This window comes from Trichosurus vulpecula, chromosome 3, assembly GCF_011100635.1.
Source record: "Trichosurus vulpecula isolate mTriVul1 chromosome 3, mTriVul1.pri, whole genome shotgun sequence".
Taxonomy (NCBI): Eukaryota; Metazoa; Chordata; class Mammalia; order Diprotodontia; family Phalangeridae; genus Trichosurus; species Trichosurus vulpecula.
In genome coordinates this window covers 389,518,753-389,546,405 of record NC_050575.1, presented here as the reverse complement: position 1 = coordinate 389,546,405, position 27,653 = coordinate 389,518,753, and the positions used below count along the sequence as shown (strand labels likewise).

General features: G+C 49.1%; 1 protein-coding gene across 1 annotated transcript in view; it reads left to right on the top strand.

Annotated features, from left to right (window-relative positions):
- Window positions 1-27,653, top strand: part of PIEZO1 (piezo type mechanosensitive ion channel component 1) — a 175,989-nt gene that overhangs the window by 106,462 nt on the left and 41,874 nt on the right. Inside the window, exons 6-16 of the mRNA XM_036750066.1 lie at window positions 11,231-11,399; window positions 11,628-11,841; window positions 13,472-13,643; window positions 13,955-14,044; window positions 14,933-15,020; window positions 19,288-19,385; window positions 21,467-21,727; window positions 22,484-22,595; window positions 25,260-25,441; window positions 25,970-26,118; window positions 27,052-27,234. Coding sequence (XP_036605961.1) covers window positions 11,231-11,399; window positions 11,628-11,841; window positions 13,472-13,643; window positions 13,955-14,044; window positions 14,933-15,020; window positions 19,288-19,385; window positions 21,467-21,727; window positions 22,484-22,595; window positions 25,260-25,441; window positions 25,970-26,118; window positions 27,052-27,234 — 1,718 coding nt within the window. The remainder of the gene's footprint in view (window positions 1-11,230; window positions 11,400-11,627; window positions 11,842-13,471; window positions 13,644-13,954; window positions 14,045-14,932; window positions 15,021-19,287; window positions 19,386-21,466; window positions 21,728-22,483; window positions 22,596-25,259; window positions 25,442-25,969; window positions 26,119-27,051; window positions 27,235-27,653) is intronic.

Sequence of the window (27,653 nt, the reverse complement as noted above, 5' to 3'; positions counted from 1 at the left end):
GCTTATTTCACAAACTTGTTGTGAAACAAGCCCTCACAAAATAAGCATCCTACAAGCCGTAGATATAATTATGATTATGGCCACTGTTATTATTACAAATGTTATTGTTGGAAAGAATTCTGGCTGGGAGTCAGTAGACATGTGTTTCTGTCCTGTCTCTGCCTCTTCTGTGGGACTTTCAGCAAGTTAACTGCTCTGAGCGCTGAGGTTTACCTCAGTTTCCTTATCTGTTCATTGGGGCCTGGGTGGGGAGGGTGCTACATTATGGGCAACTTGTTGTAGTGTCTATAATACTGAACTTGGGGTCAGGAAGGCCTTGGTTTGGACGCTGCTTCAGCCTCTTGTAGCTGTGTGACCCTGACCAATTCACTTCAACTCAGTGGGACTCATCTGTAAAAAGAGGGGCAGTGGGACTGTGACATGGGCTATGACAGAGAGAAGCGAGACACTAGGCTTAGTCGGGAAGACTTGGGTTTGAATCCAGACTCCAACGCTTACCAGCGGTGTAACCCCAGGCAAGTCTCTTTCTGCTCATGATGGTGTGTGAGTCTTCATGGCCCTCTCATGTTCCCCTTCCTAGGTGAGCAGGGGCATAGGGGCTGGGGTTGGGAGAAGAGATTGTAAATAATCCCAGCTCTCTTTCTGTCCCAAGCCAGAGCCTGGAAGCTTGCCTCATAACCCTGTGCTTTTTTTCCCTTTATGCCGGCTTGCCAGCACCACCCACTTTTTGCCCACCCCACCCCTCTGAGTGATCCCAGAAACCTTAGTCTGGGCACAGGAGGATCCCAGGGGCCATCTGGTCCAGCTAAAATAGAGAACAGAGGGTGGGCTGCGGCTGCCCCCCCCAAGCCCTCTCCCCACCTAAGGGGCAGGCTTTCTGTCTCTTTCCTAGTGTTCTGGCTACCCACTCCAACACACACACACACACACACACACACACACTCACACACACACACACACACACTCTCACACACTCACACTCACACACACCCCTCCATCCCCCTCTGCATGCCTCATAAACATGACTCAGAGGGCCACGGAGCAGGTCTCCTCCTTCACCTCCTCCTGGTTACCAGTGTGACAGGCAACAAACACACCAAGGAACAGATCTTCCATTATAGGAAGGCTGTCCGGCTGGGCCGTGCTGCTGAAGCCCTGGGGGCCACAGAGTTCCAGGGTTTAAGGGGCTCCCATTTCCTCCTCCCCTGCTCCAGGCAGCCCCCGTTTAGAGGGGAAGAGGAAGGAGAGGGATGAAAAGGTGAGAACATTCTGTCCCCCTGACTTAGACCCAGCCAACTCTGAAATCTATAGGAATCATAGCCCCAGAGGGTGTTCCCTCCCCCAAGTCCTGCCCTGCACTAGGATTGGCCAGCTCAACACCCACCCCTTTCAGCAGGTTAGAAAGAACTGTCTGTGTCCAAAGCTCTGGAGCCAGTGGAAACCTCAGGCCCCCCAGGAATGATGAGAAAAGTATGCAGTCCTTTAAATTTTACGAAATACATTCCACTGAGATCTCCCAGCATCCCCCTTGCCCACTAGCTCCCCATTATCTGAGGACAACAGAATCGGAAAGAATGGGAGGACCAGGGTTCGGATCCCTTTGACCTTGGGCTAGTTGCTTTTGAGGGGTCTCAGTTTCCCCATCTGGAAAGGGACAGGGGCAGGCCAGACAATCTCAGGTTCCATCCTGCTCTGAATCTTACAGCCTCGTGCAGCCTTGAAGCCCCCGTCTGCCACCAGCCGGGATATAGCTACCAATAGCCCCTCTGGGTAGCGCTGTGGGCAGTACTGTTTAATTAAACTCAGCATATGGGGCTGGACCCAGGCCACACAGGGAGGCGGTGTGGAGATTCAATAATACTGGTAGCTAGCATCTACATGGCACTCTAAGGTTCCCAAAGTGTGTCCTGTCATTACCTCCTTCAACCCTCTCAACAATACTATAGGGTTAGATGCTGTTATCATCCTCATTTTACAGGTGAGTAAACTGAGGCCCAGAGGTCAAAGGATGTGAACCCAGGTCATTGTGACTCCAAGTCAGCCGCTCTATCCATTGTGCTATCCAGCCCCTCCTGGCCCTGTGCTCTCTGTAGTTTGGGGAGAGGCATGGCATGCATGAATAAATTCTAATATGAAATACTGCACGAGAAGGGCACAGGCCAAGAGTTCTGGATTTGTAGTCAGAAAACCCGAGTTCAAATCTAGCCTCTGATACTACCTTGGGCAAGTCACCGGACCTCTCTGGCCTCAGTTTCCTTGTCTGTAAAATGGACTTCTATGACCCGTGAGACCTCACTTCTCTTAAAACAAAGGAGGTTGGGCCAGGGTCCTCTCCAGCTCGAAATCCTATGACCCTATATGAGGTCAGAGGGGGATGAAATTGTTCCAGGGGTGGGATGGGGATGGGAATGGGGGAGAATCAGAGGAGGCTTCTCGGAGGAGCTGGTCTGGGGCTGCTTGGCTTGAAAGGATGTCTGGGGGTTAGAGGTTGAGGACAGAACCTTAGACATTCATTATGACACATGCTCTTCCCAACAGGCCTGCTGATGGCTGGAGGTTTGTTTGTCCTCGCTTAAAAGATGAGGAAATAGGTTCAGAGGTGAAGTCTTGGGCCAGATCCCAGGGAGATTTAGTGGCAGAGAATGGAAGGAGAGAATCTGCCTTCTGGCTCCCTGCCACGTCACTGGGAAGCCAGAATCCTATGGGATCAGGGCCTGTCTCCCACCATGAGGGCGCCCCTCTCTTCTCACTGCCTAGGGTTTTGTTCTTAGCAGTGAGGATAGTGGAAGATATTGTTCCTACGAGAACCCCTCAAAGTAGAAGGTACACTTCCTCTACTTCAGTTTGGGGTTCAGCCCCAGTGGGGATTACACAAAGGGGAAGTGTCCCCCCCTCATGCTAAGAATTGGGCCCCATCCTAGAGTGAAGCTGAGTTTAACAGGTTTATCGAATCTTAACATCAACCTTTAGGGTCATCCAGTCCATAGCTGAACAAGAATTCTCAGGACAACAGCCCCACCAAGTGGTCATCCATTTAAGAGGCAGTGCTATCCAATGGTTAGAGGGTTAGGCTTAGAGTCAAGAAGACCTCTGGCATTTACTAGCTGCATGACCTTGAAAAAATCCTTTAACTTCTGGGACCTTGGTTTCTCCATTTCTAAATTGAGGGGGTTGGGTTTGAATACCTCTAAGGTTGCATCTTTTTTGGAAGCCTCAGTGGGAGGGAACCAATGACCTTCCAGTCTGAGCTGAGTGAGGGGTGGAAATCCACTGGAAGCACTTAGGGATGGCTCTAACTGTTAGGAAGGCACCTCTCAGAGCATCTCTTCTTGCAGGCCAACCCTGCTCCCTGCCCCATCCTCAAGCATGATGTTCCCAAGGCCATTTGCCATGCTGGTCTCCTCTTCTGGTGCCTTCCAGTCCAGACCCAGCCTGATTCCCTAGAGATGCTCCAGTGGCCCAGAACACTTTTTTTCTTTCCTAAATGCTTGCTGCTTACCAGGCCGGGACCCTCAGGGCTTGTTCTAAGACCAAATTGGACATGACTCCAGTGGCTGCTGAATGACCTCTCCGAGCCTCTATTTCCCTAGTCTGCCAGATTTCCTTCCCAGCTTTCTCTCAGCCCCATAGGCTCTGACCTTCCAACCGTTCCTCTCTGTTTAACATTTATTAAACTCTTACTTTATACAAGACACTCAGGTCCCCTTAGCCTTCTCCTTGCACTCTCTTAGCCTGGGGTGGGTGGGTAGGAGATGCTCTCCTTGCCAAGACTCCAGGCCTCTGTTTTTCTCATTAGCTGGGCTGGGGTTTCCTGGAGCAGGCTGGAACATACCAGGAAGGCTCTGACATACTGCACACATCATGCGGGAGGTTGGAGGTCATTGGCTGAAGGCCAGGCCCCGGGGAGATGAGGGGAAGTCAGCTCCCCTGCACCTCTTCTCCAACATCGCTGGCTCCCACAACTTCAGCCCAACCAAGAAGTTCCAGAAAACTCCTCCTTAGGAGCTCAGGCCCCTTGGGGCAGGCTGAGAGTGGGGAGTTGGGGAGGGAGGGTAGGAGACAAAGGTGGCAATCTAGTTTAAGTAGTAGATTTTCTCTTTAAAGAATTTTTTTTTTTTGGAGAAGCATTGAAAGCCTAGGAAGGCACTTTATAGATCTTGTTGTTTAGGGACATTTTTCCCCCAGAGAAGGGCAGGAATGAGTCTTGTGTGAGTTAGCAAAGGCATTTGATATTTCCCAAGTTCTCAGCCTTGGGCTCTTGAGGAGGCTGTATGGTGTGATGATTAGGATGCTGCAGCGGCAGTCAGGAAACCCGTGTTTCAGCAACAGCTCTGTCATTAACTAGCTGAATGACCTTGGCCAATTGACTTCAGCCCACAGGGCCTCAGATTCCTCAAATGAGAATAAACATCCGGCTCTTGCCTGCCTTACAGGAAAGGGGAATACACCTGTCCCCATGCTTTTACTTATTCTGCCTCTCCCACCTGTCCCCTGAGCCTGAATTGAAATGCTTCCCTTCAAGGCTTACCTTGGTAACCACCCCCTCCATGAAGCCTTCCCTGAATCTTGTCCCTGAAGCCCCAAACAAGCCCTCACTTTACCTTTTCTCTGCTTGCCACATTCCCCTCCTTATTATCATTCCCCACCTGCACCACTAGACTGTAAATGCCTTGAGGTCAGGTTCCGTATCATATCTACGCCTGCATCCCCAGCACTGAGCAGAGGGCCTTGAATATAGTAGTCAACATGTGCTGGAGCCGAAATGAAATGGAATGGTGGAGGGACCTGAGTTTGAATCCTGACTGAGACAACTGTATTACCATAGACAAGTCACTTGGACTCTCTGTGCCTCAGTTTCCTAACCCATAAAATGAGGAGGGTGGGTCCAGTGGCCCCTAAGTTTTAAATCTATGGGCCTATCTTTTTAAAAAATTATATTTGAAAAAGCTGGGAAGACTTACACAAAATGATGCTGAATGAAGTGAGCAGACCTAGAAGACCATTGTACACAGTACCAACAACGTTGCATGACAACACCTTTAAAAGACTTAGGTCTTCAACACAACTAATGTGAAAATATGTTTAATATGAATGTATATGTACAGCTTATATCAGGTTGCATGCCATCGTGGGGAAGGGGGAGGGGAGGAAGGGGGAGAAAATTTAAAAGTCAAAATCTTATGGAAGTGAATGTTGAAAACTAATAATAAATAAATTTAACAAATGTAGATTTTTTCCAATTATATGTAAAAACAATTTTTAACATTTGTTTTTTTTTTTGAGGGGGGAAGGCAGGGAAATTGGAGTTAAGTGACTTGCCCAAGGCCACACAGCTAGTAAGTGTGTCAAGTGTTTGAGGCTGCATTTGAACTCAGGTCCTCCTGACTCCAGGACCAGTTTAACATTTGTTTTTTAAAATTTTGAGATCCAAATTATCTCCGCCCTTCCTCCTCTTCCCCCTTTTTAAGAAGGCAAGCAATTTGATATATGTTATACATGTGCAGTCATACAAAACATATTTCCATGTTAGCCAAGTTGCAAAAGAAATCACAGACCAAAAAAAAAAATCAAGAATAATAAAGTTTTTAAAAAAAGTCTGCTTCAATCTGCATTCAGACTCCATCAGTTCTTTCTCTAGAAATGGATAGCATTTTTCATCGTGAATCCTTTGGAATTGTCTTGGATCAGTGCATTGCTGACAATAGTTAAGTCATTTACAATTCTTCATCCTACAATATTGCTGTTACTTTATATAACATTCTCCTGGTTCTGCTCACTTCACTTTGCATCAGTTCATGTAAGTCTTCCCAGGTTTTTCTGAAACCATCTTGCTCATCATTTCTTCCTATAGTGCATCTTGTAAAAATATAAAACACTACCACCTCACACCTATCACAGTGGCTAATATGACAAAAACAGAAAATGACAAAGGTTGGAGAAGAGGTGGGAAAATTGGAACACTAATGCATCGTTGGTGGAATTGTGAACTGATCCCACCATTCTGGAGAGCAATTTGGAACTATGCCCAAAGGGCAACCAAACTGGTTACGTCCTTTGATCCAGCAATACCGCTACTAGGTCTGTATCCCAAAGAGATTATAAAAAAGGGAAAAGGACCCACATGTACAAAAATATTCATAGCAGCTATATTTGTTGTGGCAAAGAATTGGAAATTGAGGGGATGCCCATCCATTGGGTAATGGCTGAACAAGTTGTGGTACATGAATGTAATGGAATACTATTGTGCTATAAGAAATGATGAGCAGGTGGACTTCAGAAAAACCTGGAAAGACTTATATGAACTGATGCTGAGTGAGGGGAGCAGAACCAGGAGAACATTGTACACAGTAACAGCAACACTGTGCGATGACCAACTTTGAGAGATTTAGCTTAGTGATGCAAGGATCTAAGACAACTCCAAAAGACTCGTGATGGAAAGTGCTGTCTACATCCAGAAAGAACTATAGAGTCTGAACGCAGATCAAAGCAGACTATTTTCACTTTTTTGTTTGTTTTTTTCTTTTTCCTGGTTTTTCCCTTTTGTTCTGATTCTTCTTTCACAACATGACTAATGTGGAAATATGTTTACTAGGATTGTACATGTATAGTCTATATCGCATTGCTCGCCATCGGGGGGGAGGGGGGAGGGAGAGAGAAAAAAATGTGAAACTCAAAATCATATAAAAGTGAATGTTGAAAACTATCTTTACATGTAATTGGGAAAAATAAAATACTATTAAGTGGGAAATTAAAAAAAACAAAAAATATAAAACCCTATTCACAGGAAAAGGATTATCAAAAGTCCAGACTGAGGTGAGGGAGTGAGATTTAGGATTTGAGAAACTTAGACTGGGAGTCCAGCCCCCAGCACATGCTCTTGGGCATCCAGAAAGGGGTACACATGTTTAGAGACAACCCCACGTGGACCCAACACCATATATGTCCGAACAATTGCTGTCACCCCTTCCTCAGTCATGTATATACATTCTCATATGTCTATATGTATGTATATATGTATATATATGTATCTATATGTACACACACACACACACACACACCCCACACCTGAACCAAGAACAGAATGTGCTGGCTGGAGCTCAACAGATGTAAGGCAAAGCTAGCATCCCAAGTTCCCTGCTGGAAACTTTGCCACATGTCAGATGGGCCCATTAGGAGAGGGAGCTGAAGCTGGCCTTGGCCCCAGCCCGTGGGCGAGCTTGGAGTCAGCAGGCCCATTTTCCAAGCACCTGCCTTTCCCATCAAACACAGACTCTGTACCAACCCTCCTCCCCCTCCCCAAATGTCATAATATTCCACAGCAGATCTCTCATTAGGATTTCCCAGTGCTTGGGCCAGGGGGTGGGTGGGAATGTTGGCATGAGACATTTTCACATGTGACTGCTGCTCCTTTTTCCCCAGTGTTTCCCCCACACTCTCTCTTGAATCTCTTCCTTCAGCCAGTCTAGGCAGTCACGGGGCAAGGCTGAGAGCCCCCAGAATGGCTTCCTGCTTTACAATAGCTGTGCCCTCCTTCCCACAACTACCCATAAGGTTCCCCCAAGTCCTTCCTCACCCCAACTCTGCCTCCTGGCATAGTCAGAGGTGTTGGTGTGGTCATCTGGATTTAACATCAGAAGCATCATCCATCAAGGCAGAATTCAGGGGGTTAGATTTGGAATCAGAAGACCTCAGTCAAGCCATTTTCCCTTGATGGTCCTCAATTACCTTATTTCTAAAATAATGGGGTCGAACTAGGTAATCTCTCAGGTCCCTTCCAGCTCTCAATCTGTGATCAATCTTCCTCTCTGTCTCTCAAAAATCTTCTCCAACATGTTCCTCTTTTCAACGTGTACTGTATCTCCCAGTATTGACTTTCAGAAATTTACTTTTTAGGTGAAATAGACCTTTTTTCTTTTTGAGAATGATTTCCTTCCACCTTTGGTGGGGGCTCCCTGGTTCTAATATTGTGGGGTTTAGTGATCGAGCCCATGTTCCCCTATTAACATAAAGCCCTTCCACTCACAAGCATGCCGACCTCAACGATCTCAGCCTCAGAAAGCCCGCGGTTTTAAAAAGTCTCTTCTTGTGTTCTAAGTCCCATCCCTTAACATATAGGTCTTAGTGAATCAAAGAGGACTCAGGACCTTTTAAACTTTCTGCCCCACTCATCATAAGTCATGGGTCCTCTCCTCTACAGGGGGAAACTCTTATTGAAGCTTAAAAAAAAAACCAACCTAGAACATCGCTGTCATTTGCAGATTATGTATCTCAACCCCTCTGCCTCCCCATTGGCCAGCTTTTACATAACAGTTTACATAGATTATCTTGTTTGATCCTCACAACATGTCTGGGAGATGGCTACTATTGTTATTAAAGATAGGGAAAATGAGGCAGACTTGCCCAGGGTCACAGAGCTAGTAAGTGTCTGAGGCGGGATTTGAACTCAGATCTTTCTGACTCCAGGCTGGAGCTGTATCCACAGTACTGTTTGACTGATGCAGATAGAACCCTCGACTGTAACAGAGTGCAGTTAAGCACATCAGACTGACATATTGATCATGTGTCAAATGAGATTGAAACCTATGTAAAGAGCTTCGCAACACTTACGGCTCTCTATAAATGCTGGTGATGCTGACACCTGATGATGTAAGCCTCAGTTGGCTCCTGTGGTCCCCCACCTTCCTAGGATGGATCATAGAGTTGATCAATTCGGATGTCTTTTCTTTGTGGTTGTGTTCATTCCATTCTTGACTCTCCATGCAAAATTCTAAGTGGCTTGAATAGACAGCGCCACAGTGCACAGAGTGCGGGGCTTGGACAAAATGCACCAAATGGGGTCATGAAGAGCCAAACATGACTGAAATGACCAAGCAACAAACAAGTCAGTTGAATAGCCCAATATGATATAGTGGCTTTAGTCAGAGCCAGGGTTTAAGTCCCACCCCTGAAGCTTACTACTTGTGAGACCTTAGGCAAGTCTTTGAACCTCAGTGGGCTCCTATTGCCTTCTTTCTAAAAAAGGATGATGGAATAGATGACATCTGAAGTAAGTCCCTCCCGGCCCTAGACCTAAGCCCGTATAAATATTCTAATTTCTGGGAATTCTTGATAGACATCATTTCTTAAGACACAATAGTATTTCATTATGTTCATGGTGCATTTTGTCCAACCTTTCCCACATGGCTGATTGCCCTACTTTGTTTCTTGTTTCTTGCCGGCGCATTATTTTGATGTACGTGGGACCTGTCCTGGTTTTTAACCTCTGTGGGCTGTCAGTGGCCTGTACTGGGATAATGGGTCAAAGAGATTGATGGCAGAGTCACTTTTCCAATACAGTTTCAAATTGTTTTCCAGCATGGCTGGACCAAATCACAGCTCCATCCGCAGTGTATCAGAATGCCTGTCGGGCGAAACTCTTTTCTCATTGCGTTGATTGACCCTGTTCTCTGGAGAGAGCATTCCTGATCTGTTCCTCTGTGTGTGTCTCTCACTGGGTTGGAGTCCAGCAATGCAACAACCTACTATAATTCCCGAGAACCGATGAAATACAGTTATCTCTTCCATATTGCGAGTTTCCCCATCACATTTTCGATATGTCACGGGTCGGCATAAGAAATTAGATGGGAATTTTGGGGGAGTTTTGTGGAAGCCGCAGATGACACACAAAGGCCAGCAGATGATATAGAAAAGGTTAAGAAACTCAGAAATGCATAAAATATATGTATGGTATTGTATAATATAACTTACGATGAAACACTTAACCCAAATTTTGCGATAAGGTACTGTCAACACTCCAGAAAAAAAAAGAAAAAAATTCAGACTTCTTCTCTGGTGTGAAGGGAGGGCCAAAAAATTTTACACAGATTTTTCCAGATTGCAGGGATGCCGTGCCTCTAACCCCCTCAATGTGGAAGGTATAACTGTATATTGTCCATCTCCTGAAGAAGAGGTGACGGATTCAAGATGCTGAGCAATACCCATTTCTGAACATGGCCAGTATAGGATTTGGTTGTGTTTGACTCGGCATGTTTGTTACAAGACTTTGGTTTTTCTTTTTTCTTTTTCCCCAAAGGGAGAGGGGAGGTGGATGAATGGGAGAGAGAGAAAAAAAATTAATGCTTGATAATTGAAAAAAATTGAAAAATTTTAAATGCTTGTAATGAACATCTGACATGGGTCAGATTGCCCAAGACTCCAGGGTGCCAAGATAGAGTAAAGTTCGGCCCCCATGACTCGCCTTAGTATGGAGCACATGTTTCCCCCCAATAGCATATTTTCTCCAAAGCCAAGGGGAAAGTGTCTCTGCTTTAGAAGCCCACAAGACAGGGCTAAGAAAAACGAGTGTCTCTTATCCATCACTTTCACAAACAACTCAGCTGCCTGGCCCTGCAGGACAGGAAAGGTAGCTCCTGCTGGGGAAACCTCAGGGTGTCTCACCCACAGAATGGAAGAGAGAGCAGGTGGCATTTGGGTTTGTTATTTTGGGAAGAACTGAGTGATTTAAGATTAGTAGCACTCCCTGGGATGCCTCCCATCAGCCTCTCTGCACCTCCCCACCTCCCCAGCTGCCAGTCCTGAGCAAGTAGCTGCAGGTGGGGGGAGAATCCTGTGTAGGAAGGGGAGCCCGAGCCCCTTGGCAGGGACGTGGGAATTCAGGGAGCTTGGGCCCATCTAGGGTGACATGGTGGGAAGAGGCCAAGCTTTGAAATCAGAGGGCCTGGGGTTGAATTCTCACTCTTCTGCTATCTCTCTGTTGCTTCCTCTCCCTGGCTTCATCTGTAAAACTGATGGTCAAGCCGAGCTTGATGATCTCCAAGGTTTTTTCCTGCCCTAATTCAATTATCTAATGACCTCCCTCCCTCCTTCCCTCTCTCTTTCCCTCCTTTTCTCCCTCCCCCTTCCCTCTCTTTCTCCCTCCCTCCCTTTGTCCCTCCTTCCCTTTCTTCTTCCCTCCTTTCCTCCCTCCCTCATTCCCTTCTTTCCTTCTTTCTTGCCTCTCTCCCTCCCTTCTTCCTTCTCTCCCTCCCTCACTCTCTCCCTCCTTCCCTCCTCTCCCTCTCTCCCTCCTTCCTTCTCTCCCTCTCTCCCTCTCTTCTTTCCTCTCTCCTTCCCTCCCTTCCTCCTTCCTTTCTGTTCTCCTTCCCCCTCTCCCTTCCTCCTTCCCTCTCTCCCTCCCTCCTTCATTCCTTCCCTTCCTCCTTTCCTTCCTCCCTCTCTTTCTTGAATTCAGGACAGTGATGAGAGTGAGACCAATGCCAACCATCAAGGATGGTCACAAGGAACCGGAGAAGAGGCCTCCAATCGGGCTTCTCGCCTGGCTGTGAAGATCAGGGTCACCGTCCACTGGCTGTTGAAAGCGATGGGAAACACCCTGGCCATTGTGTTGCTGGCCCTGGCAGGTACCGCCCCCCAGGCACTGACCCCGAGGCCCTGGCTTGAGCTGTGCCTAGGGCAGTACGTTCCCCACCTGGCCATCAGCTCAGTAGCAAGTGGCTTTTAAGGACTGTGTCCTTCAGTCCCTTTCCCAACCCCAAGGAACAGGATGCCCACGAGATGTCACCCATGCTTGCCTATCTTCCTCCAGCAGAAGCAAGTTCAGGCTTGGGGGGTCTCTTGTCTTTCTGCAGGCATCACTCTGCCCTCTGCCTTCTCCAGCACCTACTATTTGCTGTTCCTGGGTCTCTGCACCTGGTGGGCCTGCCACTTTCCCATCAGCCACCTGGGCTTCAATGCCCTCTGCGTGATGGTCGGCTGCTTCTCCGGTGGCCACCTCCTCTGCCTCTACTGCTATCAGACGTCCTTTATTCAGACACTGCTCCCACCTGCTGGAATCTGGGCCAGGTAAGGCCAGACACCCAACCCATCTGTGGCCAGGCTTCCAAGTAGCTCAGCAGCTAGGCCTGGGAGATGCCAAGTCTGGGTCCAACCACTGCCTCATCCCAGCTGTCCAGGATCCTGGGACTGAGGCTAGCCAAGCTGGACTTCATGCTCTACAAAGAACTTGGATTGAAATGCATTTTAGTGATGCCTTGTTTTAACTGTACAGTCACCCTCAAATATTCCCATTATCCATCTCAAAGCCCGTTCTCATTGAGGCTTCCCTTATAACAAACTGGGGGGTGGGGATGGGAACGTGTTGAACAGAACTCATTGTGTCTGACAGCTGATGAGACATTCCACACCGATTATCTCTGCAGGGAGCTTGGGAACAGATGATAGGGGGAAATGGGAGGAGAGGGGCTGCCAGCTGGATCTGAGGGTCTGTGGGAATTGGCCAGGATGGAGCTGAGGTGAGGATGTGGAGGGACCTAACTCTGTGGAATGACTGATCGTGAAGCCCAGTCTGCTTGGAATGGGCCTTAGAAGGAGGCTGAGGGCCCCTCCTGCCCTCCTTCCCCCCCCCCACTCCCCTCCCCTCAGCTCCTCAGGCCCCTCATCCTGTATGAGTCACCCCCACAGTCTTGTGATCAGAGATTTATTGTATGAAATCTAAAATGTGGGATTAAGTGTTGGAAAGGGGTGCAGATGTCTAGAAAGGACCATGAGAATCTTTCCTCCCAGTCATGAGACCTCCTCCACTCCCCGCACACCCTGACCTTAGTACCAAGCCCTAAGCCTCCTCAGCCCCTGAACTCCTGTCTTCATCCAAGTTTCCATCCCTGGCTCTCCAAGAGCTTCCTCCTCAGTTTCAATCTCCCGTCCTAGTCCTGAGTTCTCAGACTAGGTCACGTAGCTAGCGGGTGCAAAAGTGGGGCCCTAGACCCAGAGTCAGGAAGATCTGGTTTCAAATCTGCCCTCACGCAGACCTGGGTGACCCTGGGCAAGTCACAGCCTCTCTGGGCTTCAGTTTCCTCACCTGTAAAATGCGTATAATACTAGCACCTACCTCCCAGGACTGTGTTAAGGATAAAATGAGGTATTTGTGAAGCTCTTTGCAAACCTCAAAGCACCATATAGATGCTGGTTATTATTTTATTGTTCTCCATCCACATATCCCTATCCCCACCTCTCAATTGTTCCCCAGTCTTGAGCCTCTATAAGCCCCTGGTCTTGAGCTCTCCTTCACCTTCCCCCGGGGAGCTCATCTTTCCCCACCAGCCACAAGCTCCTGTATTCTCCCCCACCCAATCCCTATCTCCACCCTGTCTCCCCAGCCTTCATCCGTCACTTGACTAGAAACTTCTGTCCTCCCCCAGCCCTGAGCCCCACCTGCCCTCCCCCTGAGCTCCCTTCCCCCTGAGCTCCCATCTCCCCTCCTCCTTTGGCCTACCTTCCCCTCCTGTGAGCTCCCATCTCCCCTCCCTTTTGCCCCATCTCCTCTCCCCCTGACCTCCTGTTTCCCCTCCCCAGCCTCCATCTCCTCAAGCCCTGTCTCTGCTCCCTCCCCTGGAGCCCCCCTCTCTCTCCCACCCTGAGTCCTGAGGCTCCCTGTGCTCAGGACATAGGGGATTCTCCTGCTTCTCCTCCCCAGGGTTTTTGGTCTCAAGGATATCATCGGCCCCCTCAACTGCACCAACCCCAATGCCCTCGTCCTCAACACCAGCCACGACTGGCCTGTCTACGTGAATCCGGGCGTCCTGCTGCTGCTCTACTATACTGTGGCCTTGCTGCTCACGCTGAGGAGGCTGGACCCCTCCGACCAGGTGAGGAACCTGGGCTGAGCCTAGGACGCTGGTGACAGTGAGGCCTCCGGCTCTCCTGGGAAAGGGAGAGAGATGCCAGGAGCGGATGGCCCCTGGAAGGAGCACAGTGGTCTTGGAGTTGTGGTCCCAGCTCATACGCTGATGAGCTGTGCGGTCCTGGGACAGCCAATTAGCCTCTTAGAGCCTGTTTCCTCATCTGTGGAAGGGGCGCAGAAATAACCCTCATAGGGTTCTCGGGGGAGAGACGTTTTGTGAAACTTAAAGGTGCCGCAGAAATGAGTTTTTGTTATTTCCTGCCTTTCATTAATCAGAAAGAGGATGCCGAGGGAGACCAAGAAGTGGAGCTGATGGAGGTGGGCCAGGCACCCAAGGGGCAGGGCCGAGCTGCGGAGGAAACCAAGGTGAGAAGCCGCCGTCGTTCTGGCTCTCTCTTGGGCGGCGGGTTCCCCAGGGAGCGCTGAAGGCCTGACTCAGGCCAGCCAGCAGGGGTCAGAGACGGGGACTGGTTGGTGTTGGCTCTAGCGCAGGTGATCACCTGGTCCCTGCAGACCCTGGAGATCCATTCTCAGATCCCTTATTCCACGGGTAGATTTCAGGGAATCTCTGAACTTGGAGAAGGGAAAAAAAAATTTTCTTTCTTAACTTCTAACAAAAACCAAGCATTTTCTTCAATTATTGAAAACCATGATTCCGAGCGGAGGTCGCCAGGTTTCACCCCATTGCTGGGGGCGGGGGTCCAGGCCATCCAAGAGGTTAAGTACTTTTGCTCTAGAGAGAGGCAGCCAGGGAGGAGGCAGGAGGCCAGCCTTTTCACCTCATTGATCTTGATTCTCTGGGGACTCTAGGGTCCTGGGATGATCAGATTGGCAGTGGGAGGAGGGGCGGGGCCTATAATAACTGAGATCCAAGTCATCTATTTCCCTATTGTTTCCTCCTTTCCTTAGGGTCCCCCCACTCTCACATATATCTCCCCCTTCCCTGTGCTCCCACCAGCTCAATCCCTATCCCTAGGGGATGAGGGCTTCTCCCTTTTAGAGGCAGCATCGTGTCTGGCCTAGAGTCAGGAAGACCTGAGTTCAAATCTAGCCTCAGATACCAGCTGTGTGACGTTGGGCACTCAAGCCTCAGTTTCCTCATCTGTAAAATGGGGGGGGGGGTTGTAATAATAGCATCTACCTCCCAGGGTTGTTGTGAGGATCAAACTAGTAAAACATTTAATACAGTGCCTGGCACATAGTAGGTGTTCTAGAAATGCTAGTGATGAGTATTATGATTAATTAATTCTCCAGAATATGCTGCCAGAGAGTCCCACCAGTTCCACAGAAAACTGCACTGTACACGTCTTGAACAGCCAGACTCCGACCCAGCATCGCCCGGGTAAGAGCCTGAAGGACCAGGTCGGGAACAATGGTGGAAGGCTCAGGTCCTCGGCTCTCCCTGTCACTGCCAAGCCACACCTGGTGACCCTGCTCAGTCCAGTTTTCTAACCCAAGAACCATCACTCAGCCATGCTTCGGAGTCTTATTGGGGTGAAAGTTGAGACCCCGTTTCTAGCCTAGCTGATGGGGGTGGGGTGGGTCAGGGTGGTCACCCCCTTGTCCTAGCGACAGCTCCATCTTCATCAGGCAGGCCGGTCCATGCTGGCAAAACTGGCAAAGCCAGTTTGTCCCTATTTCTGCTCTCCTCCCAATGCTTCCAGGGCCTACCTACCCCCTCCCTCCATCCACATCCACTGTCAGAGATCCCAGCAGAAGCAAAGGGACCTCAGGGTCCCTCTGGTTCTATCTATGCTTGAGACTGCCCATGTCCAGGGGATCATCCAGCCTCCAATCGGAAGACCTCCGGTGACAGGGAGGTCACTACCTCCCGGAGCAGCCAGTTTGCCTTTTGGGTGGCCCAGATTCTTAGCTGAGCTAAATCTGCCTCCTTGCAACTTGCCCTTTTGCCCCCAGTTCTGCCCTTTTGGGCTAAGCAGAGAAAAGCTAATCCTTCGTCCAGGTGACAACCCTTGAAATCCTGAAAGGTGGTGATCATGTTTCCCCGAAGACTTGTCTCCTCCAGACTAAATATCCCCTCTTCCTTCAATCATTTCCTTCATCATCCCGAGTCCTCTTCCTGTTCTAAATCCTGAGATCCTCGGCAGGAATCAGAACCTTTCCTGAGTAGAGGATTTGGCAAAGATCCTCCAAAGGTCCTTGTAGATGCAGTCTCTCTCCTATGAGGTGATGTCTAGGACTGAACACAGCCCCCCAGATGCGTTCTGAAAGCTGTCAAAGATCGACGTTTGCTTCTTTGGTTCCTGTATCTGCTGACTCATACTGAACTTGCAGTCCACTAAAACCCCCAGATCTTTCTCCTCTCAACTGTTGCCTAGGCACAGCTTCTTCATCTTGTCCTTGGGAAGTTGTTTTGTTTTTTGTTTTTTTTTTTTGAACCTGAGCGTAAGACTTTCCATCTAAATTTCATCTAATGAGTGCTGGCCTGTTGAAATCTCTTTGGCCCCTCATCCTTACACATAGTAGATATCCTTCCCAGCTTTGAGTCATCTTCACTTTAGAAATATGTCATCTATGTCTTCATTTAAGTCATTGATAAAAATCTGAACCAGTGCAGGGCTAAGAATTGATCCCTAGGACACTTCACTAAAGACCTCCTGCCATATTGACATGAGCCATTAATGACTCTACTTTGGACCTGCTCATTCATCCACCTACCTATATCGTCATCTGGCACGTATCTCTCCGTCTGGTCCATAAGGATTGGAGGTTTCCATGGCTGGATTCCATGAGGCTTCCATGACTCAGGAAAGATGATTCCCATTGTAGGATCTCTGGAATTATGGTTGGAAGGGAGCTTAGAAATCATCATTCCCCTTCATATATTTCATTTTGTTTTAAAAAGTTATTTAAAACTTTTCACTTTATTTTTTTAAAAACGTTCCCTCTTCTTGTTATAGATAAGAAAATTAAAGCCCAGACGGGGAAGTCAGGAAGTCTGAGTCACAGGCAGAATCTTTTCTTTTTTTAATTTCTTTTTCATTTTTAATTTACAACATTCAATTCCTCAAGTTTTTGGGTTCCAAATTTTCTCCCTCTCCCCTCCAAGACAATATGTAATCCAATATAGGTTCTACATATACCTTCTCATTAAATTTATTTACACAATAGTCAAGTTGTAAAGAAGAATCATGACCAATGGAATGAATCATGAGAAAGATGAAACAAAACCAAAAAAGGAGAAAGAAAAAGAGAGCAAACAATGTGCCTCAATCTGCATTCAGACTCCATAATTCTTTCTCCGGATGTGGGTAGCTCTCTCCATCATGAGTCTTTTGGAGCTGTCTTTGAAGCTTGTATCGCTGGGAAGAGCCAAGTCTATCAGAGTTAGTCATCAGAGATACCGCATGTCTGTAATCGTGTATAATGTTCTCCTGCTTCTGCTCCCCTCGCTCAGCATCAGGTCACCTAGGTCAGTCAGAATCTTTTCCTCTGCATCCAGGGTTTTTCTTATTAAACTAGGCTTTCTCCCCCTATCCTTTTACCCAAGCTGAATTGGTCTCCTATTCTGAGGGGAAGCTGCCCTTAAGCCCAGCTTGGGATGAATTTTATTAAGCACCTGGTCTATGCAAAGCACTGGTGGTCCCTAGGAGGAAGATTTGAGATGTCAAGAGGGAAATTGTGGAGGTATTTGGTGGGCAGGAGGGCCTTCTGCAGACCCTCTCCTGATCACCATACAAGGCTGCTGTCTGCTCTGTCCTGTTTGAAACCTAGTCCTTCCCTTGTGAAAGCCATCTCGTTTCAAAATAAATAAATTCGCCCCAACTTGGCACCTTTGCTGGGAGAGCAGGTTGAGGAGGACTGCCCCCTGGTGGTCAAATCATGCTGATGCAAGTGTAACCTGAATCGTGGTCAATGTTGAAGGGGGAGCACTGGATGCTGGGGTCAGCCCAGTGATTCTCTGTCTGCCTCAGTTTTCCTCATCTGTAAAATGGAGATACTGGTGGCACCTGCCTCCCAGAGTTGTGAGGATTATGTGAGAAAGTCCATGCTCAGTGCTTTGCCAACCTTAAAATGCTGGTTTTTCATCCTTACTCCCAACATTTCTTATTCCCCTTCCTTTCCAGACATCTGATCCTTATAGCTAGAAGAGAACTTAGTCCCCAATTTTACAGATTAGAAAACTGAGTCCCAGAGGAAGAAAATGACTTCCTCAAAGTCTCCCAGGTCGGAAGAAGCAGAGTCAGAATTTGAACCCATGTTCCCTGACTCCAAAGCCTTAGTCCTCCACTGCCTGGTGTTGGCCATCGTCTCCCTCCATGCCTTCCCATATCTAGAAGCCCCCAGGGAGCCCCTGACCTGCAGGTGAGATACCATTCTGGGAGTGTGGAGGCTACTGCCAATGGAGGGAAGCTTCCGCTGACCCCCAGGGACCCATCTCTGAAGTTTCTTTGAGTATTCAGCCTCCTCCCTCAGGCCTGGCTCCCTGCCAGGCTCCAAGCAGACTCCAACTTGAACTCGGCTTGACCCATCCCATGCTCCGGGTCACCAGCTCCCATGCCCTCCCCCTGCGTGTGTCTCCTGACTGCAGCGGGGATGGGGCCCCAGGGCCTCCTGCGGCCAGGGCTGGGTGCTGGCCAGAAGGGACCGGGAAGTGCTGGGAGTGGGCTGTTCTTTACTTCATTAAGCCACCCACTGAGATAGTAAGAGAAAGAAGGTTTGTTCTAGGGGAGAAACCACTCATCCTTCCTGTTTATCTTATTTTGGGGTCTCTGTCTCCCCTTCTGATGGGCGGTTCTATTGGGTAGTTGTTCCCTCCTCTTCCATCTCTTCCTCTTCCCCTTCTCCTTCCCAGATGCTTCCTCTCTCCCTGACCTAACCTCCCTCTCCTCCCCTGCCTTCTCTTTCCTTCCTTTCTTCCCCACCCCCCCAACCCTGATCACTTCCTTTCTCACTCTTCTCTTTCTCTGCTTCCCTACTCCCTGGAGGTAGATGGTTCAGTGGATAGAGCACTGGACCTAGAGTTAGGAAGACCTGAATTCGAATCCAGCCTTGGACACTAAGAGTTGTGTGGCTCTAGCCAAGTCACTTGACCACCGTCTGCCTCAGTTTCCTCATCTGTAAAATGGGGATAGTTTACTTACAGAGTTGTAAGGAACAAATGAGAAAATATTTGTAATATCGCTTAGCACAGTGTGTGGCACATAGTAGGAATTTAATAAATGCTTGTTTCCTTCATTCCTTCCCTTTTTTCCTTCTTTCCTTCCTTGCTTCCTTCCTTCCTTCTTCCCTCCCTCCCTTCCTTCTTTCCTTCCTTCTGCCCTGGCCCCCTCCTCCGCCTCTTTATTTCCCAGCTTTTCCTCAGAAACTCTATTTCCAAGGCAAAGTAATCTGTAGCTTTTGTCCAACTGTGAGAACATAGTTCCAAGGAGGACAGAAAGAAGTGCCTTACCTTGGCTCAAATTGGGGGATACTTGGTTCATTGGGTCTCTCTTTCTTACTAGGCTTTGTGTGTTGGCTCTGATTCCTTCCAGGCACTGGCGTAGATAGAGGGTGGGGGCTGAGGTCATGAAGGGAGGGGGGAAAGGGAAGAAGTGGATAGCATGGGAGGACTGACTTGGCCCCCCTCAATCCTCATCCCTTTTTAGGAAGTAATCGAGCTCAGCCCAGGGAGACCTCACCCCTGTATGCCCTTGGTCACGTCATCATGAACCAGAGCTATGTGTGTGCTCTCATTGCCATGATGGTAAGGAGGTGAGGGGGGAGGCCAGAAGGGATGGTGCCAGATGGGGCTGCTCTGCCCATGGCCCTTGAGACAACTGCTAATACCATCACATCATAAAATGTCATGGCTGGGAGGAACCTAGGGATTTAGAATTAATGAGCTGGAAAAGACCACAGAACATGGCATGTCAGAGCTGGAAGGAACCTTAGAACACAGAATGTCAGAAATGGAAGGAACCTTAGAACACAGAATGTCAGAGCTGGGAGGGCCCTTAGAACAGAGAATGTCAGAGCTGGAAGGAACCTTAGAACAGAGAATGTCAGAAATGGAAGGAACCTTAGAACACAGAATGTCAGAGCTGGGAGGAACCTTAAAACAGAGGATGTCAGAGCTGGAAGGAACCTTAGAACAGAGAATGTCATAGCTGGGAGGGCCCTTAGAACACAGAATGTCAGAGCTGGGAGGGCCCTTAGAACACAGAATGTCAGAGCTGGGAGGGCCTTTAGAACAGAGAATGTCAGAGCTGGAAGGAACCTTAGAACACAGAATGTCAGAAATGGAAAGAACCTTAGAACAGAGAATGTCAGAGCTGGGAGGGCCCTTAGAACAGAGAATGTCAGAGCTGGGAGGGACCTTAGAACAGCGAATGTCATGGCTGGGAGGGCCCTTAGAACAAAGAATGTCAGAGCTGGAAGAGACCTTAGAACAGAGAATGTCAGAGCTGGAAGGAACCTTAAAACAGAGGATGTCAGAAATGGAAGGAACCTTAGAACAGAGAATGTCATAGCTGGGAGGGCCCTTAGAACACAGGATGTCAGAAATGGAAGGAACCTTAGAACACAGAATGTCAGAGCTGGGAGGGCCCTTAGAACAGAGAATGTCAGAGCTGGAAGGAACCTTAGAACAGCGAATGTCATGGCTGGGAGGGCCCTTAGAACACAGAATGTCAGAGCTGGGAGGGCCCTTAGAACAGAGAATGTCATGGCTGGGAGGGCCCTTAGAACAGAGAATGTCAGAGCTGGAAGGAACCTTAGAACAGCTAATGTCATGGCTGGGAGGGCCCTTAGAACACAAAATGTCAGAGCTGGAAGGGACCTTAGAACAGAGAATGTCAGAGCTGGAAGGAACCTTAAAGCAGAGGATGTAATAGCTGGGAGGGCCCTTAGAACAGAGAATGTCATGGCTGGGAGGGCCCTTAGAACACAGAATGTAGGAGCTGGGAGGGCCCTTAGAACAAAGAATGTCAGAGCTGGAAGGGACCTTAGAACAGAGAATGTCAGAGCTGGAAGGAACGTTAAAACAGAGGATGTCATAGCTGGGAGGGCCCTTAGAACAGAGAATGTCAGAGCTGGAAGGAACCTTAGAACACAGAATGTCAGAAGTGGAAGGAACCTTAGAACAAAGAATGTCAGAGCTGGGAGGGCCCTTAGAATAGAGAATGTAAGAGTTGGGAGAGCCCTTAGAACAGAGAATGTCAGAGCTGGGAGGGCCCTTAGAACAGAGAATGTCAGAGCTGGGAGGGCCCTTAGAACACAGAATGTAGGAGCTGGGAGGGACCTCGGGCATCTTTTCCAATCATTTTTTATCTTTTCCAAATTCCTCATCTTGCAGAGGAGAAGACCAAACCCCAGAGAGGGGAAATTTCTTAATCCACAAGCACATGTTAGAGGGCAGAGGCCCAGATGAGAATCTAGGTCTCTCGTGTCTCAGTCTAGAACTCTTTCCCCTAGTCTCCTTGCTGCTCAAGAGAAGGAAGATGGCACATTTCCTGAAGGCTTGAAGGGGGCGGGCCCTCAGAGACCCTCCCCCTCACCTCGGCATCCCCTGTATACAAAGATGGTCACTGCTGCTGTGTCCCTTAGCTTCGGGGTCAGCGGACCTGGGTTTAAAGCCTGTCTCCGCCGATAACTGTTGTTTCCTCTGTGACCACGGGCAAATTGCCTGACTTTTCTGGTATCCATTTTCTTCTGATGGCTTCATGGGACCCTTCTAACCGTAGCCCCCTCCTCCTCAGGCCCCCTGCCCCTCTCACTAGCCCCAGGAGCGGCTGCCAGTCCCAGCCATTCATTTCCTCCTGGCCTCTGACCTCCCTGGTGTTCCAGGTGTGGAGCATCACCTACCACAGCTGGCTGACCTTTGTCCTGCTGCTGTGGGCCTGCCTCATCTGGATTGTCCGGAGCCGTCACCATTTTGCCATGCTGTGTTCCCCCTTTATCCTGCTCTACGGACTGGTCCTGTGCAGTCTGCAGTACGTCTGGGCCATGGACCTGGAGCCCGAACTCCCCAAGAAAGTTGGCTTCATGAGCTTGCATCAGCTGGGGTTGGAACACACTCGCTACCCCTGCCTTCACCTAGGCGCCATGGTCAGTGCTTGCCCTCTGGGCATCCCTCTGGGTGGGGCTGCTTGGTGTATCACTATATATGGGCATGTCAGTGTGTCTGTCAGCATGGTGCCCAGAGTATGAGGAGGGGACAATGTATGTGTACTGAGTGTACAGGCCTATGTGCTTGTATGAGTCATGTGAATTCTTCGTGTGTGCCCCTAAAAGTGCATGTGTGTCTCTGTGTTCCTGTGTCTGATCTTTAGAGGAGAAGGGAGGAACTGAGGAAGGGTTAGGAGAAAGATGAGAAGGGAGCGAGAAAGAAAAAAGAAAGGAGGAGAAGAAGGGGAGGAGGGGAAGGAGGAAGAGGAGAGAGGAAAGAGAAAGAGGAAAGGAGGAGAAAGCTAGAAGGGGAGGAAGGAAGGAGAGAGAGGAAGGAGAAAGAGGAAAGGAGGAGAAGAAGGGGAGGAGGGGAAGGAGGAAGGAGAGAGAGGAAAGAGAAAGAGGAAAGGAGGAGGAGAAGAATGGGAGGAGAAGGATGAAAGGGAGAGAAGAAAGAGAGGAGAGGGAAAGAGTCTATTCCCCTCGAGCACGGTTTGCCCCTGGGGGAAGGAGGCACCCTTGTCCTCTTCCCCAGTTTCCCTCACTCTGCTCTCTCCTCACTCCCCAGCTTGGCCCTCAGGCCCTGAGGCCAAAGGGGCACTGGGAAGGACGGTTCCCAGTGGTGGGAACTATGGCAGGACTCCAGAAGATCTAGTGGTTCCTCTACTAACCCTTCCCCTTCTCCTGGCCCCCTAGCTGCTCTGCACTTTGACCTTTTGGCTCCTGCTGCGCCAGTTTGTGAAGGAGAAGCTCCTTAAGAAGAAGCAGCCTCCAGCCACCCTCCGGGAGGTCACCGTGAGTGAGTTTGGTGAGTAGGGGTCTTGAGAGCAGATTCCAGCAGGGCTGCTCAAGAGGCGCAGCCCCTGAAGACTTAGTTCCAGCCAAGATACCCTGGGATTGGGAGAAGGGTCCGGGGGAATGATGATTGGGGAAAGAGGGTGAAAGAGAGACCAAGTTTCCCTTCCCAGGCCAGAGACCCCAGGTAGCCTCAGATCATGGATTTGCCAAGTGTTGTCATGGAGGAGGAGGAGGAAGAGGAGGAAGAGGAAGAAGAGGAAGAATAGGAAGAGGAAGAGGAGGAGGAAGAACAGGAAGAGGAAGAGGAGGAAGAAGAGGAGGAGGAAGAGGAGGAGCATAGCACAGAATGTCAGGGCTGGCCTTAGAGATCATTTAGTTAATGCAGCCCCCTCATTTTACAGCCCAGTGAGGGGTCTTCTGCTCTAGAAAACCTGGGACCTCTAACCCCCATTCCAGTAATCAGGTTCAAGGGCTCGGCTAGCTCTGCTCTCTTCCAGAGCTGGGTTGCAACTCTTCCATAAATGCTCATGCAGGAGGTCTGGATAAAGGAGTGTAGATATGAGCCAGTGGGGAACAGTAGAAAGAGCACTGGCTCTGGACACAGGACCCAGGTTCAAATCCCACCCCTGACACTTAGTAACTGTGTGACCTCAGGCAAGTGAATTTGCCTCCTTGGGTCTCAGTTTCCTCATGTGTAAAATAAGGAGGTTGGACTGATAGCCTCTGAGGTCCCTTCCAGTACTAGATTTAGGATCCTATGTCAACACAGGGATGGGTTTGGCTCTGGGAGGCAGGAACATTTTAACAACGGCTGACCAGGAGGAGGCTTGGGCAATTCACAACCTCTGGGAGGGTCAATTTCCTTATCTTTAAAAATTCTTGTCCTACCTCCCTCCCAGGGATGTTGAGGGGCTAATAGAGTTAGATTCCACATAAAATTTAACTCTGGAATTTAACAGACTACTTAAGCGCCTACTTTGTGCTAGGCACTGTCCCTGGTGCTGAGGATAGGCAACAAAGACAAAACCGAAATAGTCCCAGCCAGTTGGGAGCCTATATTCTACAGAAGTGATGTATGTACAGAGATGAGTAAATAGGAAGATTATTAATACAAGTAATTTCAAGAAAAAGAATACTCAGGACTGGGGGTGGGGAGCAGAACGGGAAAGGTCTTATATAGGAGCTTGCACCCAAGCAGTGCTTTGAAAGCTGGGGTCCCTAAGGGGTGAAAGTGAGGAAGGGATTCAGTCCAGGCACTGGAGATCAGAGGTTGTACAAAGGCAGGAAGGTGGGAGGCATGATGTTATGTACAGGGGACAGCTAGTAAAGCCCTGTACAACTATAAGGAATTATATCATCATCACTGTTATTATGAGACCAGTTACCAGACCAGATAGAATCAAACCCGTGAGTATCTTGAGGGCATAGACCATATGGACTTTTGGGTACCAGCTCCATATCCAGAGGGCATAGACCATATGGACTTTTGGGTAACAGCTCCATATCCAGAGGGCATAGTGATGAGATTCGGCATCCAGACACCACCTGAGGCTCTAGGGGAAGGGGGAAATGGGAGGAGCCCAGGAATGTAGTTAAAAGTAGGATGGCATGGGGAAGGGAGTTAGTATGACACCCCAAATAATCTCAACAGTTCCTGTGGGTTCACCTATCATCTATATGTAGGTGATTCCCAGATTAGTCCTAGTCTGAGCTCTTTTTCCCCATCACCAGTTGCCTGTTGGACACCTGTTGGACACTGAATATCTTACATGCTTCTCAAACTCAAGATGTCCAAAATTCTCTTTCTCACCAAACCCTGCCCTTTTCCTGGTGTTCTTGTTTCTGTTTAAACCAATGGCATCCTTCAAGTCATCCAGGCTCTTTCTTGACTCCGCCTTCTGCTTTCCCTTTATATTCAGTCAGGTGCCAAGTCTCATCAACTACTCAAGGCTCAAATCAAGGATCACCCACACTTTGAAGGGGGCCTTTTTCTGATACCACCCCCAGTTGCTAATGTATACTTTGATTTACTTGGTAGATAATTTGTGTTTATCTGGTTACAATGTTGTCTCCTGTTAGAATGTTGGCACCATGATGGGGGAGGGAAAGCAACAAGCATTTATTAAGGAACTACTATGTGTCAGGCACTGTGCTATTTTATTGTTGTTCAGTTGTTTCAGTCATGTCTGACTCTTCATGACCCTATTTGGGGTTTTCTTGACAAAGACTTTGGAGTGTTTTGCCATTTCCTTCTCCAGCTCATTGTACAGATGAGGAAACTGAGGCAAACAGGGTTAAGTGATTTGCCAAGGGTCACACAGCTGGTATGTGTCTGAGGTCAGATTTGAATTCATGAAGCTGAGTCTTCCTGATTCCCAGCCTAGTGCTGTATGCCCACCTGGCTGCCCCCAGGCACTGTGGTAAGCACTTTACAAATATTATCTCATTTGATTGTTAACCCTGTGAGGAAGATGCCACAAGGGCAGGGGTTATTTCATTTCTGTTTCCTCAGTGCCTGGCATAGGGTGGGCACATTATAAATGCTTGTTGATAATCAGTGAATGGATGGGAAGTTTGTGAAGGAGAAGGAATCCTTGTCCTGCTTGAGTGAGCAGCACTTCCTTGGTCATCTCTTTTGGCCTACCAGCTTCATTTTTGTCCTGCCCCTTCCCAGGAGAGCACACACGGACTCGGCTGTTACTCAAGAAGTTGGGGGAGTTGGTGACAGATTTTTATGCCAAGTACTGGATCTACGTCTGTGCAGGCATGTTCATCGTAGTCAGCTTTGCTGGGCGCCTCGTGGTCTACAAAATTGTCTACATGTTCCTCTTCCTGCTCTGTCTCACCCTCTTCCAGGTACTATGACCAAGGGGGGCAATGACCCCACTTTTGTCTTCCCCACCTTGGCCTGCTGTGCCTCACTCACTACCAGGTTCCTGGGTCCCAGCCCTCTTCTGCCCTTCAGTAGGCAGGCAAATTCACCCATTGGCTAGGGCTCTGTATCTGATTCCTTGTGCCCCCCGGGGAGCTTCCACTCCCCCATTGCAGACAGAATCTCTGGGAAACCACCCAGAAAGGAAATAAAGAAGCCAAGAAGAGGGAATTTTCTCTCAGGATCTCAGGATCTGGCCAGTGTGGACAGAGCTGGTTTTCACAAATATGGTAGGAGTAAGAGTCAGAGCAGGGTGGCCCCATCTCCTACATGCCCTTCTGGCACTGGGCTGCCAGGATCTGGTGGTTCTGGTTCATCTGTCAGTCTGTAGCCCCAGAAAGTTGGAGCTTACCACCCCTCTCTACCTGCCCCCCCACCTTGAGGACCATATGCTTGCACTGTCTCTGGGGTGGGGCTTCTACCATCCTGATGATGTGTCCTCACCCCTACAGGTCTACTACAGCCTATGGCGCAAGCTGCTAAAGGTGTTCTGGTGGCTGGTGGTAGCATATACCATGCTGGTGCTGATCGCTGTCTACACCTTCCAGTTCCAGGATTTCCCCATGTACTGGCGCAATCTGACTGGCTTCACTGATGAGCAGTAAGTCCTACTGGTGTGACCCCCCAGGCTGCCCTGAGTGGGACTGGGCTGTTCTCAATGTGCTGTTCTCTGTGCCTGTCTGAACTATTCTGGTGTGTGTGTGTGTGTGTGTGTGTGTGTTCAGGCCACGCCCATCCTTATATGTCAGGGTGGCTGGCATTACCATTCTGACCAGTGCTCATTGGCTTTCCAGCTGCTCCTGTTGGTATAAGAACTGGTTCTTAGTTGACATTTCTGTCCCAAAGCTAAGCAGACACAGGGCACCTGGACCTCCTGAGTTGGTCATCTAGTGCCAAGTACGGTCACCCAACATCTAGCACAAGCCTCTATGCTCAGGACTGGCACTGATCAATTGTCCCTTGTCATCAACTGTCACATCTGGGCTTGTGGAGTTGACTAGAGGTCTACTCTGGGGCTGTGGGAGAGCTCCTTCTTCTCCCCATGGCTCTGCTCTCATGGTTCCAAGGTGTTGCACGGGGTTGGTGAAGGCAGGGATGGTGACAGTTTCCCAGCTGGTGAGAGTCTTCCAGATGATGACAAGTTCTCATTGATGGCATGTGGGAATAGTTTGTAGGCAAGGATGGTGACGGTCTCCCAGACTGGGGGAAGGCAAAGGTGAGGGTCTCCTGGATGGAGAGCATCCATACCCATCAGCATGCAGGGATGGGAAGGCTCTCCTCTGTATGGGAGCAGGGGGGACCCCAGCTAGTGGGTGGGCATAGTGAGGGTCTCCTGTCCTTGTCTGGGACCAAGGAGGGTTTCCATGATGGGGTGCACAAATGAGAAGGTTCTCCTCTGTATAGGAACAGTAAGGACCCCAGCTAGTGTGTGGGCATAGTGAGGGTCTCCTGTCCTCGTCTGGGACCAAGGAGGGTTTCCATGATGCTGCACAGGCTGGTGAGGGTCTGCGCCTTATGTATCTGTCCCTGGCAGGTTACAAGACCTCGGGCTGGAGCAGTTCAGTGTGTCCAAGCTTTTCTACAGCATCCTCATCCCTGGCTTCTTCCTCCTCGCCTGCATTCTCCAGTTGCACTATTTTCACCGGCCCTTCATGCGCCTCACCGACCTGGAGCACATCCCACCCCCAAGCAGTCACCACCAGCTGTGGGCTCAGAGGTATCCTTGAACCACAAAGATCCCCCACTATTCCCAGGGGTTCCTGTGTGTACAACCATACAGTGTGTGTGTGTGTGGGGGGGGGGGGATCTTACACACACACACACACACACACACACACACACACACACACACGACTTGGAATCAGAGGACCTGGATTTGAATCTCAATTCTGCTATTAGTCAATAAGTCAAGCACTTATTTAGTGTTTATTGTATGCCAGGCACTGTGCTAAGGAAGCTCTGAGGATACGAAGAAAGGCAAAAACAGTCCCTACCGTCAAGGAGCTCACTTTCTCATGAGGGCCATAACATGTAAATAACTAGATCTCCCCAAAGCAGATAGACAGTGACCTGAGAGGAAGGAGCTAGCAATGGGGGGCACCTGGAAAGACCTGCCACACAAGGCAGCATTTGAGC